Source organism: Cetorhinus maximus, chromosome 6, assembly GCF_964194155.1.
Source record: "Cetorhinus maximus chromosome 6, sCetMax3.hap1.1, whole genome shotgun sequence".
Lineage (NCBI taxonomy): Eukaryota > Metazoa > Chordata > Chondrichthyes > Lamniformes > Cetorhinidae > Cetorhinus > Cetorhinus maximus.
In genome coordinates this window covers 125,757,173-125,773,100 of record NC_135884.1, presented here as the reverse complement: position 1 = coordinate 125,773,100, position 15,928 = coordinate 125,757,173, and the positions used below count along the sequence as shown (strand labels likewise).

Below are 15,928 nucleotides of genomic sequence, written 5' to 3'. Positions count from 1 at the left end.
GTGGGACTTTACTGTATGCTAATTGATTGCCATGCTTCCCACCTGTACAACAGTGACTACACTTCAAAGGCATTTAATAGGCTGTAAAGAACTTTGGTTTGCCCCAAGATGGTGAAGCGTGCTATATACATGCAAGTTCTTTCTTCTTTATAGTCATACCTTATACGTGTAACATAGTCAACTTTTACTGGGCCCTCTCTGTAATGAAAGACATTTTTATGTGAATAGCTTGTTAGCCTAAATCACAACGTCCTCTGAGGACCAATGAACTGCTTCTATCCTTTGATCAGTCTGACTTGGGTGATCCTGCCAGAAGTTACATTCCTGCCAGCATAGCTTTCAAGGTCAGGGGAACGTACAAATCTTCCCAACATGTTAAAGTGCAATCCAACATAGTTTAGCGGCATACAGAAAGATTGGGGAATATATCAGGAACATATAGGACTGGAAGGGACCGTCTTAGTCCATTTGGTCCATCCCAGAGTTAAACACAGAATAAACAATTTGCTACCTTTTATTCCTCAATTTATTTTGTTGCCAAACACCCTCTTAAAATTACAGATGTTATGAGCTTTGAAAACAGGTGCACACAGGCTTGAGATGTGAAAGATTGACAAACTAAGTGAACTCAGTGGGACCAATGGTGATTGTTCATGACCATGTCATTCTATTAGCATGCTACTCGTACCGCCACTATTGCTTGGATTAGTAGCCACTTTGCGCAGCTCTTCGAGAGCAGTTGTCAGTACTCCAATCGGTTCCATTGGATGCTGCATTTCCTCAGACATAGCAGCACCTGCTTTCAAAACAAGAAAATGATAAAGATCTATGTATTCTGTCAAGTAATTTATATCGATTTTAATGCTTGGAATTCTAACAAAACTACTATGTAAAAAAAAATTAACGTACCAGCATGAGGTTTTACAATAGGCATAACCATTTAGTTAGAGGCTTTTCAATTGTAAAATTTGTACTTTTCAGTCAAGACACAGTAGCAAGGGAAAAATGGAAAAGAGGGAGAGGAGGGAGAGCCGGGAAGAGCAGGGGAAGGGAGGGAGAGAGTACTGAGCAGAACTGGCAGGTGAGTGGGGAGGGGCTGAAGCAGGAAGGAGGAGAGGAGTATAAGGGAGGGGCAGGGATGAAGGGGAGTAGCAAAAGGCAGGAGGATGGGGGGAGAGAGGAGGGAAAGGGAAAATAGGTTTGAGTCTATAGTTCAAAAGGTGAAGTAGGAATTGAGGTCATTGTAATATTATCCTTCTCCCCTCCTCTATCATTTATCCCTTTCACAGTCCCTTCCTCTGTCTCATCCTCCCTCCCCGTCCTCTGCTTGATGTTAAATTGCTGGGGGAGGTATAGAGAGCTGCAATTGACAGCCATTGCTATGTAAGGCTGTAGTCTAATTTTGAAACACTGTTTATGGGAGGACAGATATGCAAGGGTCTTACAGATGGATGAGTAGTGTGTGCATTCCTGGGGTGAAAACGGTTGGAACATCTGGCTGAGCAATGGCTGGATATGTAGGAAAATGCTGCTTGGTGGGGGTTGGAGGGGAGAATGGAATGATGCCCCATTGAGAGAGGCAGAGCAAGGTTCATTGCTTTCATTGTGGCTCAGCAGCTGCTGTATATAGTGGGCACTGCATGACAGAAAGCAACAATACATGAGCAAAATGCTGCAGATGCTGGAAATCTGAAATAAAAACTAAAAGTGCTGGAAATACTCAGCAGATCAGGCAGCATCTTTGGAGAGAAATAGAATCACTCTGAGTTCCAACGAAAAGTCATCTCAACCTGAAACGTTAACTCTGTTTCTCTCTCCACAGATACTTCCTGACCTGCTGAGTATTTCTAGCATCTTTTGCTTTTCTGATAGGAAGCAGTTCAGGTCCAGTCCATTAATGTTGGAGCAAATGAAGTTGAATGTCAGAGGATGGAATGGTATGTGGGTTTTTTGAAGTTGAGAACGAGGGTGGTTTGATTGGGTATTATGAGATATATTTGATTCAGATTATCCTGTGCTTTGAGACAGAGCAGTGCCATCTGTATCAGGTTACAAACAAGAGTCTTTATTAAGGAAACTGGAGAATGGACAAGAAAGGAGATAAAAGGCTAAGAATACTTCAGAAACAGAGCAACAGGGATCAAAGTAGAGAATTTTTAAAAAACCATCTACGATAAGCAACTTCCATATTCAATAACAGAAGGATTTCAGGTGCAGTACAGTGGGGCTGACAGGTAACATTCACTGAAATTAATAGGTTACAAAATATTATCTTCATAGCACATGCACATTTTATAGACAATATACACATATAACATGTACACACACACAAGCACACACGCAATAAACTCCTAACCTTCAAGCCGGAGTTGTTCCTCTCTTGCACACGCGTGAACATAGCTCGAGTACACACTGTCTGGTATTTTATCCGCTCTGGTGTAAACAAAAGATGATGACCATCAACTACAGCAGGACACAATAGTGAAGGGCCAAAATAAGAAGAAACTCAAATAAGTGTCATAAACCTACTGTGACCTGAGTAATACAAAATGTTGACTGCAGTGCTTGCTAAATCACAAAATCAGAATAGTAGCTTTGTAAATAATGAACAGTGGCAGCAGTTGACATAATATTCTTGTACCAGCTAGGAAGCTAGTGATGCACAATGTTTTTATCTTGGGCTGAATTCTCAAGTCCTCACTAATTGTCTCAAAGGGACTGTTTGGGGGGGGTGGGTACCACCATAAATTTAACTTGGAACAAACATAACAAATGGCCATAACTAGTTGCTTCCCACACAATTTAATTTGGCCTCCAGGACACCATCTGAATTTGTCCCTGAGCATCAGGGAAGCCCAAATGGGTTGGGGCTCTATCCTCTAGCAAGCGAAGGCTGACCCAATAGAGCTCTTTAAAGTAATGAAAGGGTTTGATAGGTAAATGGGGAGAAAATGTTGCTACTTGTGGGGCACGCCAGATCTAGGGGCCATAAAGATAAAGAGAGTCAGCATTTAATAAATCCAGTAGAATATTCAGAAGCAACTTCTTTACCCAGAGAGTGGTTAGAATGTGAAATTTGTTATCACATGGAGCAGCTGAGATAATCAGCAGAGATGCATTTAAAGGAAATTAGATGAACATTACAGATCAGGGGATAGAAGAATATGCTGATAGAGTTAGATGAAGAAGGACAAGTGGAGACTTGTGCAGGGCATAAATGCCCGCATAGCCTAGTTGGGCCAAATGGCATGTTACTGAGTTGTGAACTCAATGTAACTCAATGCAACTAGCTGGCTCTAACTGACCCAGGCCTGTCGTGTCTTTTCTGCAATTCTCCATTCTTAGTCCTCTCCAGATCTTCATAATCTTTGTCCCATGTCTTCCGTATAATTTTCTGCCACACCACTTTGTCTCTCCTATTCTAAAGCAATCGAGGTAGCTAATGTATGTGGACATAAAAGATAATAAAGTCCTTTGATTCCACACCCGTTAGATGGTCATGGAGCTCCCTTTACTCTGACTAAACTTGGTATCTTGGTCCCAACATCAGGCAAGGTTCCCTATTCTCCAAATGTGAAATTTCCACAGCAGCTATCTTGACAGCTCCTGAGTGAGGCTGTCATTTAATACTAAATTATAGATAGCCTTACGCCTTGGATTCAAGCCAAAGGTAGTTTTATTCAGCAGTTGCTTAGTCCCTTTGAAAATTCTAATCTTGATATCTGCATTACTTATAGGTTTGAAGTGGTCACTTACTTTTTCAGAGAGTCAATAAAGACCATGCGTGAATCCTGGGACACAGGCAGCTGTAGGTGACAATACATCAAGTCACAGCCATTAACACTGAACCATTAAGCATTTCACTTTATAAAACAAGAAACATCAATTGTGACAATTGCACAAATTTACTATGTCCTATTGTTCACAATGTGTTCAACCATTAACATTAAAATATAAGAAATACAAACCACACGAGGGGCAAGAAGAGCAGGCAAAAACCTTGTCAAGTAATAGGGCCTTCGGAAAATGCTGGGAAAAAGAAAAAGAAAAGGTATACTTATTGCACATTTGAGATTGTAACAGTTTATCTTCCCAGTGTAAAATCAGTTTGTTTTTAGTGATTAAAAATAAAATGTTGTTTGTTGATGGACATGGCTTTCAAGTTGGAGATCCCAAATTCTGAATAAGGAACAAAAATGACATTGCTGAAAATCACATTTTTTTCTTTTATTCATTCTTTAGACATTGGCAAGGGCAGCAAGCTGGCCTCTTGTTGCCCTGATAATGACTTGATACAACTGAATGGCTTGCTGGGCCACTTCAGAGGATAGTTAAGATTCAACCACATTAGCGTGGGACTGGAATCGCATATAATCAGAGCAGGTAAACATAGGAGCTTTCCTCCCTTAAGGAAAATAATAAGCCAGTTGGGTTTTTACAACAATCCAATATTTTCATGGTCACATTTCTTTTGATAAACTGATACTGGCTTTTTAAAAGCCGAATTCAAATTTTCTGCTATTCCAACATCCACAGGAGCAATATTAAACACAATCATGTCATGATCTTCCAATGGGAGCTGAAGACAATAGTTTCAGTTTCCCTAATTTAAATGGAAGAGATTGGAGCTCATCCAAAAGCATAACAGTCTGACGGCACAGAGGCAATGGAGGGGTTCAGAGAGGCGATGGAGATGTAGAGCTGGGGGTTAACAGTGCACATGTGGAAGCTGACTTCCTGTCTGCAGGTGATGTCACCAAGGGCAGCCTGTCGATGAGGAGAAGGAAGGGGATAATTACGCGATTCCAGCATTTAGAACGTAGAGGGTGGGCCATTGCTGATGATGCTCTGACTAAGAGAACTCCGAATGAAACCAGGGACAGAATCTTCGGGTTGGCGTGCGGGGTCAGACCCCGCTCGCCGACGTGTGAAATGACGCGCGGTGACATCAGACGTGCGTCCCGACATACATCACCACGCGTCATTCAGATCTCGAGTTCGGCGGGCACACAGCGGAGTCGGCTGCGCGTCCGCCGAACTGTCAAAGGCCTATTAAGTCCATTTAAAAACTAATTACAGTAATTAACTGAGTTGCCCGCCCAACCTTAAGGTTGGCGGGCAGGCAAAGAGCCCAAGTGGCCTTCGCATTTATCATGAAACCTCATCCACGGGCGGGATAAGGTTTCATGAAGGATTCATAATTCAAATAAATTTTTTTCTTAATGTCCATGCTCATGTGACACTGTCACATGGGGGGACATGTCTTACAAATTTTTTTTTTCTTTATTAAAATTTTTGATAATCAAACTAATCTCCTTGAGGCAGCTCTGTGCCTCAGGGAGATTTCTGCATTTTCGCACGTGTGCGCGAAAGAGCGCAGGCCCCGACTCAGCCGACTCCCCCCCTCCGCCCGCACAGGGAGCACGCAGCGCTTCTGGGTGCGCGTCACGCTGGGCGGGTCTTAATTGGTCTGTCCACATAAAATGGCAGCACACAGCTGATCGCTGGCAGTGATCAGCTGCGTGCCCTCTTCTGCCCAGGCCCCCCGACAGGGAGAAAATTCTCCCCCAAGTAAAGGCCATTTCAAGAGAGGTGAGGCATTGGAGGGGTGTGACATGATCAAAGGCTGCAGAGAAGTAAAGGAGGGATAATGTACCATGACCACAGTCAAGGGATGTTATTTGTGTTTTTGTACTTTAGTAAATGTAGAAACAGGGAGTTTTAGGAACAATAGGTACATTCAAAGATTTTGGAAAGGAAATGGAGTCATGAAATATGGCAGCAGTCTGTAGGCAGAGTTTTCTGGGGGGTTGGTGGTGGTGGTGTGGTGAGCACATGGATGACAGTTTGTAAAGACAAAGCTTGGCACCTGAAGAGAGGGAATTATTTACAATGTCAGTTGGCACTGGGGCCAGGGGGAGATGTTGTGTGTTGAGCAGATTAGTGCGGATGGGGCCTATGGAGCAGCAGGTGGTTGTCATGAACAAGATGCTTTTGGAGATTTCTAACTTCTTTTCCTGTATACTTTTGCAACAGAACTGCTTTTTCTTAATTCATTTACAGGATGTGGGCATCGCTGGCTAGGCCAGCACTTATTGCCCATCCCTAATTGCCCTTGAGAAAGTGGTGGTGAGCTGCCTCCTTGAACCGCTGCAGTCCATGTGGTATGGATACACCCACAGTGCTGTTAGGGAGGGGGTTCCAGGATGTAAATAAAACCATCAACTGTTAAATAAATAAATCAGACCTCCCAAAGCAGATCTCGCGACTTGGAAACTGAGCATGGTATACCTTGCTTCCATTACACTAGCCGGGATCTTTCCACTGTTTTCAAATATTAGAATAGCTCTTTCAACATCTTGCATGGCTTGACACTGGGGCTACAGAGAAGAGATTTAAACAAAACTAATCAAACTCTGAAGCAGAACATTTCCTTTCAGATATACAATTGTTACCTCAAAATCACTCAGATCTATTTGGTGCAGCAAACCAGCTTTTTCCCGTGAATGAATTCATTAACCTCTGTATCAATTCACAAGATGTCAATACTGTCTTTGAAACATTGTGTCATTAACCAATTAAATTCTAATTGCGTACCTAATATTCCTAGTTTTCACTGATCTGGTTCACATAGTGGATACAATGCTAGATTTCAGTTCTGCAGCAAGCAATTTTCAGGGAATGAAAATGAAAACCAAAACCATTAGCTAACAGAGTTAACAACAGAAGTGGGCTATTTCTCAGTTTTAACACTGACACACACACACACACACACACACACACACACACACACACACACACAGAAACCCATATCTGCCTATTTCTGTACTGACCTTAGGGGGAGCATGAGCTGTTGATAAGTCCTCATACAGACCCATCTCCTCAATTGACACCTAGAAACAGAAATGTGTAGAGTTCAGGTAGAAGGAAAAGGCTTGGATTACTTAGTTGCTCTGCAGTTAATTATGCATACCAGCAATCTTTTTATTATTCACTTTTGAATTAGGGAAAATAATGCAATATAAACAATGTTCAATGGGGCCTCTTTACTATGTGAAACTGAACAAGATTTGCACCTCAATCCTGTTAAACTCCCATATAGTCCAAGGATTTGGCTTCATCACCAACCTGCAGATCTGAAAGTCGAGTTTTAGCCAGAGAGATATATTCCAGAAGCATAATGCGATACTTTGATGCCACATATGGAGGATATAAGATGTGAACCTGTACAAGAAAGAGTGTTACAAAGTGCCATTCCTACTACAGAGAGCTCTATAAGAACATAGGAAATAGGAGTAGGCTTTTCAGCTTCTTAAGCCTGTTCCACAATTCATTAAGGTCATGGCTGATTTCCACCTCAGCTGCTCTTTCCCACACTACCCCCCCATCTCTTAATTCCCTTAGTATTCAAAAATCTTGAACTCTGTCTTCCATATACTCAACAACTGAGCATCTGCAACCCTCTGGGGTTGTGAATTCCAAAGACTCACAACCCTTTAAGTGAAGAAATTTCTCCTCACCTCAGTCCTAAATGGCCGACCCTTTATCCCAAAACTGTGACCCCATGATTTCCCAGCCAGGGGAAACATTTTCTCAGCAACTACCCTCTCAAGCCCCTTAATAATTATAAATGTTTCAATGAGATTACCTCTCATTCTTCTATACTCTAGGGAATATAGACCTAGTCCACTCAATCTCCCCTCATCCCAGAACAGTAACAAAATACTATGGATGCTGTTGCATCTCCTGCACTTGCGCGTAAAGGTGCCATAGGGAACGGAGTCGCAGGAATTAATCTGGTTGGAGCAGAAATTTATTCTGTGCTACACAATGACAGCCAGCAATTTTGTTTAACCCCTGATGTGATATTAAATAATTTAGACATCAAAAAAAAAAATTGTAAACGATGGTCATTTTAGATACATATGCTTTTCTTGTCTTGGTATCTCTCAGCAAATATATAGACAGATGGACAAGCAACTCAACAATAGTCATATCAGACTTCAGGCTTGCTACTGCTACCTGATCACTAATAATCTTCTCACCTTCAGGTATTGTGCAGTTTCAAATGGCACCAGGTCGGTCAAGAATTTCAGCAGGAAAATTAGAGACTTCTTGCTACTGCCGTGGTAACCGCTTGCAGACCCAAAGGAGTTCTAATAAAGGGAAAAGAATAAACTTCTGGGGATTACGTTTATTTTGCTCTGCAGGTGATTCAATTTTGTACCAGTGGTGTCAAATGATCCTAAAGGATCAAAGTGATCCTCCAATATTGTATAGCTGGAATCCTGCTACAAACTGTAGATAGCGGACCATGCGGCTCATCAGCATCCATCAAGCATCGACTGCACTGTAACTCTCCAGTCCGGAATGCTTGGGACCAAATCATTTTTGGATTTTGGAATTTTCTGGATTATAGAATGATGTTAGAATGCCTAACCACAGGTGGGAGAACTGGAAAACACTGTAGGTATAAATATTTACCTGAAACATAAAACAGTGATAAAACATAGTACAGTAACAGAAATTGTTTTATTTGTCCAAATACTGTAACTTCCGTGTTTACGCCCCTAAAGTACTGTATTAAAATGATGCCAAGAGAATGCTCGAGTCTGCTCAAATTTATTTCTGGGCAACTGGCGTTAACGAACAATAGATTTCCAGACTGCAGAGGTTAGAGAGTACGATTCTACAACATAAAACATGATTTTGACTGATCAATCTGTATACAAATTAACAATACACCTTATCAAGGTGGCAGTTTTCAAGTACTGAAACCAGCAATTTAAATTGCTACACATATAACTGTCAGAAAATGCAGAAGTATAGAAAGGGTTAAGGAAACCCTTGAGTAACCAATGTAAAACGACAGTAAAATGAGGTTCAAAACACAGCAATTCATGAGGGAATTCAAAGGGTACTATGTAAAAGCAACAGCTGGTTTAGAACCAGTCATACAGATGAGATGGTCATAGATTTAATTCCCAGTCTGTGTTGGCTACCTGATCTCAGGCACATCAACAGGGCAAGGCTGGGAAGACTGAAAAATCAGCCAGCTTTCCCACTAATGGAAATCCAGTAATTCCTGCCAGAATACGAGCACATAGAGGGATCAGGACAGGGCAGGGGCAGGTTCGTCTGGGACACCCTCCACCATACAGTTGCTTATCTACAACATTCATTATGAAAGACTCAAGCATGATGAATAGCATTTGGCTGAAGTGCTGGGGTGCTAAGATTAACAGTATTTGTAATATCTAATGTTTTCTGATGATTTATATTTGTTTTTGGCCTTTTCTTCTCCACTTTCCCTGCCCCTTAAAATTCATTGATCAACTCAGTCCGAGATAACAGATCTCACCATTCCCGTCAGTAGGTACAGACTCACAGGCACTAATGCTGCAAGCTGCTTTACCTATGCTTAATCAATCTGATCAGCTCCAGGAAAGTCATTTAGAAGGAAATTCTTATCAGGGGAAAATCTGATCTGATCACTCCAAGTCAAGCAAAAGACCTGCACCTTTTTCATGCCAGTGCATGGAATACCTTTGCAGTGTAGCAACAATAAGTTAACTGATCCCTTGATTAAGGGGGTTTGAATCAGTTGACTTGTGCAATGCTGTTTCCAGGTTTACTTTCACTGGTGGAACATAAATTAATCAAATGGCAGTCACAGCAGATAGGACATAAATCGAGCTCCAGCGACACTTTTGGTCATCTACTCTCACTGAAGGGAATGGTGACAAAACATGGAAAATGGAGAAAATCATTACAGAAGACAGAATCCTAGCTTTGGATGAGAAGTACCATTATATGCATCATATTGTAGTGTAGGTATACATCCTACAAGAAACAGAGCATCCCTCCAAATACAATGATACATGCCGGCATTGGTGAGAAATATAAACGGGGAAACTCTTTCGAGTTATCAACAGTCACAGATTGCAACTCTTTCGAGTACAATCACAGTTCTTGGTTTCCGGGAGTGGGACATGAACCCACAACCCTCTGATTCAAAGGCGAGGGTGCTATGAACTGAGCCAGAACATGAAAAGAAATGACATAACGCAGTTCATTAAAATAACTGCCTTCTGTCTGTCCGGCTAGAAGCTGATTTTCTCGCATCAATTAGAGATTTACTGATCCCAGGATAGATTAGCTCATCCATGGTGCTGGCTGCTCAACTGGAGCAGAATGAAATTATATGCAGCAAATCAGAAGTTAATAGGTTTTTAATCCAGCATTTGGTAGACAATCTCAGTGGGCAAAAGGAAGTGTGTGTACAAGTTGTTCCACTCTTGAAGAATTTGTTTTGCCTTCAATTTAATTAACACGGGTAATCCGAAATCATGAAGTCATTTACTATGGAAAGAGCAGGAACAGAGGTTACCTCAGTTCTCTTTAACTTCAGCTTTAAATTGAAATTCAGATTTCATCTCATAACAGCGATTGAATCCAGTCAAGTAATTCCTACTTAATTATGGAGTTGTTTAAATTACTACCATAAATTGACATATACATCTAATAATAGCAACCCAAAGAATAGATTTCAAAGATAAATCCACGAGTAATGATGAAGCACCACTGTATATTCAGCCAGCTATTAACCTACTGTTAAACACAGAAATATCTCAGCAGAATTTGTTAAACGTCTATATAAATCGGAGGTCTTGAATGTTGGGCTGCCAAAGATTTATATGTAGGAGTTAGAAAGCTTTAAGATTATTTAAAAAGTCAATCTATCCCAATATTCCCTTCCTTTAGCATTTTTAGGAATTGAACAAATGTGAGAGAAAAGGAACTTAATCTTGTCTCCATATTAGAATAGGTCTAGAGAATGGGATAGAGATTTAGCCTAAGCATTTACTCTACTATAAATAAGGTTTGAGGCAAAGGCTGAAAAGATTTACTTTTTTGGAAATTCTTTCATGGGATTCGAGCATCATCAGCTAGACCAGCATTTATTGCCATCCCTAATTGCCCTTGAGAAGGTGGTGAACTGCCTTCTTGAATCACTGCATGTTCATGTGCTGTAGGTACACCCACAGTGCTGTTAGGAAGGGTGTTCCAGGATTTTGACACAGAGACAGTGAAGGAACAGCAAAAGAGTTCCAAGACGGGATGGTGTGTAGCTTGGAGAAGAACTTACAAATGGTGGTGTTCCACCATGTGCTGCCCTTGCCCTTATAGGTGGCAGGGGTTGCAGGTTTGGAAGATGCTGTAGTGCACCATGTAGATGGTGCACGCTGCTGCCACTGTGCATTGGTGGTGGAGGGAGTGAACGTTAAAGGCAGTAGATGGGGTCCCAATCAAGCAGGATGTTTTGTCCTGAATGGTGTCGAGCTTCTTGAGTGTTGTTGGAGCTGCACTCATCCAGGTAAGTGGAGGGTATTCTATCCTTGTAGGTGGTGGACAAGCTTTGGGAAGTCAAGAGATGAGTTGTTCTACGCAGAATTCTCAGCCTCTGATCTGCTCTTGTAGCCACAGTATTTATAAGGCTGCTCCAGTTCATTTTATGGTCAATGGTAACCCCTATGATGTTGTCAGTGGGGGATTCAGCCATTGAATGTCAGGGGAAGATGGTTAGATTTTCTATTTTTGGAGATGGTCATTGCCTGGCACTTGTGGTATGAATGGTATTTGCCACTTATCAGCCCAAGCCTAAATATTGTCCAGGTCTTGCTGCATAGGGACACAGACTGTTCAAGTATCTGAGGAGTCGCGAATGGTGCTGAACGTTGTGAAATCATTCACGAACATCCCCACTTCTGACTTTCTGATGGGCAGAAGGTCATTGATGAAGCAGCTGAAGATGGTTGGACCTAGTGCAATACCTTGAATCCAGAACATTGCAAAGTCTGTTGAAAAGAGCTGTTTTGTAGGCTGCTAGTTAATTATGGGGTTTGGGGAGGGATTCAGTGGGGAATGTGAGGTACTCATCTTAAATTGGTCAGTGATGCCATCAAAGCCTCAACGAGTATCCTGCCCCAAGTCAGTCCTCAATTGTTTTTCGCAATAATCTTACCCACTTGATTCCGCTCTCTGTTCAAAGTGTTTAGAGCTATTAGTGATTCAGCCGTTAGGAAAACACCTAAGACGCCAACTGAGATTGTCAGTAAATATTTCAAGAGCTCCCAGCCTGAATGAATAAAAGGATATCCTGAGCACTTATTTTGCAATTTTTAAAATCAGTACAATGGTCGGGATTGCCATATTCCCTCTGGGAAGCGAGAGTGACCTACTTAAAGAGGCAGTGAAGGAGATTCTAGAGTTCTATTTTTGTCCAAATGTCTAGTCTTACCTTGAACCATTCAGAATAGCTGATGAAAACAGCTGGTCCTTCTAGTGCAGCCTGGCGTGCAAGAAGAAAAGCAGTGATGATACTCTCCAACTCGTAATTCTCAAAGGAATTTATCAGCAACCTAGCCAGCAGTTCTGGAAAGACATTAGAAATTGCAGCACATTGAAAATCTAGCCTGATGAAATTAATAATTAGGAATAATTAAACAGCTTGTATATTGCCACTGAAGGGCATTTGAACCTTTTAGCCACCACTAAAATGTGTTTCTCAGTTCTCTTTCTGGGATTTGAGGTGCAGTGCCGACAGGATCTCAACTATTGACATCAAAACAGCAATTTCATCTATCTCGCCCCATAACAAGACAGCCTCTTTACCAAGTACACAGCAGTCTCACAAATAAAGAAGTTGCCACCCAACTGATCACTCTATTGAAAGTTGAGGCATGAAATAAGAATAGTCAAAAGAAATTAGGGAAGAAACGAGAAAGGCTTGCTTTAATATAGGTCATTTCACAACCTCAGGCCATCCCAAAGCATTTTATAGCAAGGTAGTCATTGCTGTAATGTAGAAAATGCAGCAGCTAATTTGCACACAGCTAGCTCCCACAAACAGCAAGGTAATAATGAACAAATAATCTGTTTTTAATGATGTTGATTGGGGAATAACAATTAGGCCTGGACACTGGGGTAACTCGCCCACTCTTCTGCAAATTGGCACTTTGGGACCTTTTGCAGACAGGGCCTCAATTTAACATCTCATCCAAAGGCTGAGTTTAATTTGCACGTTTAGAGGAGGAGCATCCAAGCTATTGACATGCATGCAAACCACAGAGCCTAGAAGCCACTTATAAATTTTGCCATTGTTCCTATTAATTTGCAAGCAGCTGAAGCTAATGATTAAACAAATCTTGGTATTCTGTGTCCTGATTTAAGATTTATCATCAGTATGGTAAAACAAACCCTTTCCAAACCTCAGACCCACAAAATTGCAACAGGAGAAACCTGCAAGTAAGTATAATTGTAAATAGAACCAAGTTGCCTGGGCTTTATATGCCAAATAGCCAAGATGTGCTGATTGTTTGTGGCCCATTGCTCATAGCTTGGCATGCCTGGTTTAAATCCATGCAGTGAAGGAAATCAAAACTTTAGATATCAATGATGGAACACAGTCAAATGCAGAAAGTCTGAAGATCTAATTTGTTGCATCATACCACAGCCCAAGTAAAAATTGGATATGATTTTCTAGGATCAAATAGTGGCCTGTAATTTCAGGACAGGTTATCGCATCCATGAATATGCTGGCAGCCCAATTACAGCAGGATGAAAAATACTGCTTGCAGCACCTCAGCAGTTAATAGCCACACAATCCAGCATTTGTAATGTTAGGGACAGGGGAGGAGGAATAAACTGAACACCCCACGTTCCTTCCCTAACTGTCCACAATCAGCGTGGTTGTTTTGGAAAGGTAGATATGCGTGTTTCTAAACCCCGTTTAGTGTGTGGACAATTTAAAGAGCCAGCAGCAGACTTTCATGGGTTTAAGAATAATTATTTATTCATACACTCACCCCAAAAATTCTAAACATTATGTTATTACACACCACACACTCAAGAAAGAATACAGTTAAAGAAAGTAGAGCACTTTTACAAAAAAAGTGTAAACAAAAGAATGGTTCAGAGTTCACACGTCTAACTCACTGTAGGAAGACAGGCTTTGTGAGTTTGCTGAAGCAGGAAGTCTTTTCCACTCTTGAATTGCTGTTTAAATGAGTTCAGATAGCTGGAGTCCGATATCAGAATTATTGTAGGGTTCTCTTATTAATGTTCAGCAAGTCATGGAATTAGGCACTTGTAGTTTTCGTTTTAGAAGGTCCAATTTTTTTTGCCCCTGGACTTGGATTTAGGAATCAGGCTGGGAGGCTTTTTAAAGACTTCACAGCCTCCAGGTGCTTAAAAGGCAAATATGGCACTGTTGTTTTTTGTAGTTGCTGTCTCTTTCGGTGTCTTCTGCAGAATTCCCAGGTCTTTAGATCAAAACTTGTTATCTTCAACCAGTTTCATTCAGAAGACTGATACTGGTATTGTCTAATCAGAATGGTTTGGAAGTTTAAAGACATCACTACACAATAGATGGTGGAATTTCACACTTATTTTGTGGATAACTGGTCTATTCAGCTCTCTTTTGTGAAGCATTGATCTTGGAGTTGAGAAGTCTAGAGGTCTATTGACTTTACATTTTAGGCAAATCACAGACAATAGCATATAAATCCCACAGATAACATTTGTCTTGGTATGTCCGTTCCAGGGGAAGGCCTCCACCCAGGGTGATTCAATTAGAACTTCTGGGTAGCTTGAGATAGTCTGTGTCGAATAAGCAAAGGTCGCCTGACTTGTGGCAGCCATCTTGTGAGTGCCCATTTTAAAATATAAAACACAATTATAGAAGCTTCCACAGGAACACAGTCCATGTTTTACTTTATGAATAGGACATGCCTTCACTGGGCATAACAGTGGATAGTCTCAATAGATAATAGAGATTGTGTAAAAACAGATCTGTCCACTGTTAAAGAACTTATTCTTCTTCCAGTTTGATTAATACGGGTAAATTTACAAATGGTATGGGCAGCAAACGGATGGGCAGAAAAGTTATGGATGGAATAGGAAAGCAGATTATCACAGTATTTTCCTATTCTTCTTCTTCAGTTCTCTGCCTGAAGGCAGATCTGACTCACAGTGCCGCAACCTTCACCATGGGCAGGACAAGGAGGCAGGTCCCAAATCCACCTCATCCAGAATGGGGATCAAACCTCATGCTATTGGCACCAATCCGATCCACACTGGCCATCCAGTCAACTGAGCCAACCGGCCCCCCGAAGAATCCAAGCTGCTGTACCAAAATACACCTTTACATGCATGTTGTAGCCCGGAGCTACGGATAGTGATGGTAGAGGCTTCAATTTTCTTTTCATCACATGGCTGATCGGGAATCTTTCCCACCCTTACCACCTGCCATTTGCGCATATTGGAAGGATTTATAAGTTAGTACTCAACCTGTTGGATGCATTATGAATCCAAGCCATCAAGTTCTGGAGGGGAAATTGAACCTGGAGCTTCTGGCTCAGAGACAGGGACGCTACCCACTGTGCCACAGGACTTCCTACTTTCCAATTAAAGATTTAAAATGAACTATCACAAAACAAACAACTGCTCCCATGAACCTGAAATATGTTCGAACTTTGATCCACCTATAATCTTAAATATTAAATCTGGTAAGTCAGATGTACATGTTTATTGAGCGCATTCTATACCTGTAATATATGTTACTCTCATAGGAGGAAGACCTGGGTATGTTTAATGTTAGAAGTGTAACATCTTGGCTGCTGTTTTATAATGAGAATTAAGTACACTGAGATTGAACAACCTGTAAACTGGCCAAAATGCTTCCTGATTTTTTAAAATCTGTTTTTCTCAGTAATTGAAATTTCTAATGTCTCAAACAAAGATTATACATTTTTTTAAATTAAACAAATTACATATTTCACTATATCATTATTATCCACTGAACCGTCTTGTATCTTTTAGTGCCTTCATTAAAATTTTCACATGGTTTCCACCTTTCACAAAAACC

At 41.1% G+C, this 15,928-nt stretch overlaps 1 protein-coding gene across 1 annotated transcript in view; it reads right to left on the bottom strand.

The window, feature by feature from the left end:
* The window catches only part of fanca (FA complementation group A), a 104,723-nt gene that overhangs the window by 46,245 nt on the left and 42,550 nt on the right, over positions 1 to 15,928 (bottom strand). Inside the window, exons 14-22 of the mRNA XM_078544448.1 lie at positions 12,302 to 12,435; positions 8,046 to 8,156; positions 7,129 to 7,224; positions 6,834 to 6,893; positions 6,292 to 6,380; positions 3,969 to 4,029; positions 3,757 to 3,806; positions 2,357 to 2,433; positions 689 to 796 (exon numbers count right to left, since the gene is read on the bottom strand). Of these exons, the coding sequence (XP_078400574.1) occupies positions 689 to 796; positions 2,357 to 2,433; positions 3,757 to 3,806; positions 3,969 to 4,029; positions 6,292 to 6,380; positions 6,834 to 6,893; positions 7,129 to 7,224; positions 8,046 to 8,156; positions 12,302 to 12,435 (786 nt within the window). The remainder of the gene's footprint in view (positions 1 to 688; positions 797 to 2,356; positions 2,434 to 3,756; positions 3,807 to 3,968; positions 4,030 to 6,291; positions 6,381 to 6,833; positions 6,894 to 7,128; positions 7,225 to 8,045; positions 8,157 to 12,301; positions 12,436 to 15,928) is intronic.